Source organism: Marmota marmota, unplaced genomic scaffold (assembly GCF_001458135.2).
Source record: "Marmota marmota marmota unplaced genomic scaffold, marMar, whole genome shotgun sequence".
Lineage (NCBI taxonomy): Eukaryota > Metazoa > Chordata > Mammalia > Rodentia > Sciuridae > Marmota > Marmota marmota.
Genome location: NW_025999863.1, coordinates 2,317,890 through 2,320,716, shown reverse-complemented (window position 1 = coordinate 2,320,716; position 2,827 = coordinate 2,317,890). Strand labels below are relative to the sequence as shown.

The 2,827-nt window shown below is 61.4% G+C and overlaps 2 protein-coding genes across 7 annotated transcripts in view; both read left to right on the top strand.

Moving 5' to 3' along the window:
• The window catches only part of Zfr2 (zinc finger RNA binding protein 2), a 38,718-nt gene extending 35,941 nt beyond the window's left edge, over positions 1-2,777 (top strand). For all 6 annotated transcript variants that reach the window (XM_048812184.1, XM_048812180.1, XM_048812167.1 and 3 more), the window contains one exon: positions 2,384-2,777. In XM_048812184.1, the coding sequence (XP_048668141.1) occupies positions 2,384-2,762 (379 nt within the window). In that variant the 3' untranslated portion in view covers positions 2,763-2,777. The remainder of the gene's footprint in view (positions 1-2,383) is intronic.
• The window catches only part of Matk (megakaryocyte-associated tyrosine kinase), a 9,492-nt gene continuing 9,437 nt past the window's right edge, over positions 2,773-2,827 (top strand). The window contains exon 1 of the mRNA XM_048810865.1: positions 2,773-2,802. Coding sequence (XP_048666822.1) covers positions 2,773-2,802 — 30 coding nt within the window. The remainder of the gene's footprint in view (positions 2,803-2,827) is intronic.

Genomic DNA, 2,827 nt, shown 5'->3' with positions numbered 1-2,827 from the left:
GCTCCAGCGCAAGGTCACGCGGACGCGGAGAGGGAGCAGCGAAGACGCACCGCGGAAGTCCACGCGGGCCGGGGCAAGGACGCAGGCTGCCCTGGGGAGAGAGCAACCTGGGACCAGCTCCGGCTGACCCACGGGTGGCCCACGTTGGGAAGCACCTGTGTTGAGAGACTTGCGCTCGCAGCTGCGCGATTTCCAACAGCCAGAAGGAAGAAGCAGCCCCAGGGGCCATGCGGGGTGCGTGGTCCTGCCACGCACTGGAGTACGAAACAGCCTTGAAGAGGGAGGAGGTTCTGACACACCCGCAGCTGGATGCACCCTCAGGCCGCTATGCCCAGTGCAATGAGCCAGCACCAAAGGACACACTGCAGGAGCCACCCACAGGACGTCCCCATCTGGCCAGCTGCCTAGGGACAGGAAGTGGCATGCTGGGAGCCAGTCCCTGGGGAGAGGATGGAGCTAGAGTAGTGGGGACAGAGTTTCAGTTTGGGAAGGTGAAGAAGCTCTGGAGATGGCCGTCAGGGGCCGCTGCACAGCCCTGTGACTGTGCTTAACGTCACTGAGCTATGACTTGGGCGCGGTGAAGACGGCCCATTTTCTATTTTATCACAATTAAACTTTCCCCAGGTATTGGGGTTTTCCTGTTAAAAAACTCTGAAAAAAGGAAGAAAGGGAACACATGGGCCAACCCTGTGCAGCTCCCCTTCCCAGCAGCTGTCCTTCTCTGGATGCACGTCGGTGACGCGTGGCCCGTCCTCTTCACTGCCTGGGGCTGGCCTCCTGCCCACTGGCAGCTCTCCGCCTCGACTCTGTGATTCTCCTGGAGATCCTGCACCTTCTTTGAAAATCACCAATTCAGCCCCTTGAAGATGCGCCACGTGGTGGCATTTCAGGCACTCAGTGTGGCGCAGCCGTCACCACTGTCTAGTTCCAGAACCTTCCACCAACCAAAGGGAGGCCTCATCCCATGACCACTCACTTTGTCCCCCCACCCATGATCCACTTCCTGTCCCTGGGTCACATGCTGTGGCCTGTGTGTCCGGCTCTCCCTGAGCACCAGGTCCTCAGGTCCCTCCACACACAGCTGTCACCTGGCTCCTGGTCAAGGTGTGTGTGGACCACACTGTGTCCACTGGCCCCCTGGTGGACACTGGGCTGCTCCCATCTTTTGGCTGCTGAGCTGTGACCAGGGCTGGGCACAGCACGGATGTAGGTGCCCGAAGTGCCCAACCATCCCCTCCTGGGGGACAGCCACATCATTTCCAAGGCATAGGTCACGGTGGACCGGACTCTGCTAGGACGTCTGGAGGGACGAGCCGGACACCCGGAGGCCCTCACGGCTTATGAAGGGCCTTCCTGGCTCGCTCCTCCCTGACCGGGCCCCCTCCTGGCCGGCCTGTGCTGGCCCTCCCTGTTGAGTGGCCCGGGCTGGCCCCAAACTCCCGGCTGCAGCGATCCTCCTGCCTCAGCCTCTGGAGCAGCTGGGACGGCAGGCGCTGCCTCCCGGCTGGAGTCTCCCCTTTTTAAAGATCCTTTTCCACACCTGCACACGAGTGTCCCTCTGAGCCACCGTTCCTGCCCTCGTCCCTTCACACATGTCCCCAGCACCTACACATGTCCTGGGCCAGCATGTGCCGACCACCCGTCCTTCGGCCATCACAGACACTGCCCTCCTTGGGGAACGCCAAGAGAGCAGAAATCGCCTCTGCACCAGGGAGGCAGGCCGGCCTCCAGGGGCAGCTGGCCCTGAACACATAGTGGCAGGCGTGGACAGCTGCCCCTCCCCCTGGCCTACGAAGCTGGAGAAGGCTGGCAGCCTGGCCCTGCAGGCTGGTGAGAACCCGTCAGTGGGACAGAAAAGGTCAGGCCAGGGACCCAGCAGGCAGAGGGCAGGGAGGGGGCCAGAGCTGGTACCGCAGCACCGGCGCCATCCCCGCGGCTCGGAGGCTGAGGCAGGAGGATGGCGAGGGCGAGGCCAGTCTCAGCTACTTAGCAAGGCCGTCAGCAATTTAGTGAGACCTGGTCTCTAAACAAAATGTAGAAAAGGGCTGAGGATGTGGCTCAGAGGTTAAGCACCCCTGGGCTCAATCCCCATGACCAAAAATAATAATAATTATAATAGACTGGGCTGGGCTCAGCGGAGGGCGTTCACCTCACGTGCGAGGCCCTGGGTTCGGTCCTCAGCACCACAGACAAAGAAGCAGGTGCAGTAAAGGTGTGCATCCACCCACAACCAGAACACAGATGTTAAGACAAAGAAATACAGGGGGGTGATGGAAAACCTGAAAGAAGTCTTGGAACTTTAAAAAATCTGGTGACCCAAGTGTCTCCAGAAGGCTGGGGTGAAAGAGGAATTGTCACCAGAGGTAAAAAGAAAGACAAAGAGGAAGAGGAGCCCTGAGGCGGGGCAGCCAGCGCTGCGGGAGGAGGGCAGGACGCCGGTGAGGAGGCTGCCCCCCCCCCAGAAGCTGGAGGAGGACGCGGGCCAGCGACACTGCCCTTCCCCTTGGCTGGGACCTGCTCTCTGCATACTGTCACCTTCGGGAAAACCTGGACCCGGAAGGTCGCACATTCCCCAAACAAAGGAGCCAACCAAGACGCATGGAGGCTGGGCCCAGGGAACAGCGGTCACAGCCCAGCGGTCAGCTCCCGGGCGCTCAGAAGCCAGGGGCCAGGAGTCCAGCTACAGAATGTCATTGTGCCAGGGAGGCCAGAGGCCAGAGGCCGGAGGCCAGAGCAAGTCAGACCCACACAACCCAAGCTAACTCCAGGGAGATGGAGAGCCGTCGGCAGACCCAGTCCCCCGTGTGCAGGCCGCGGGGGGGGGGGG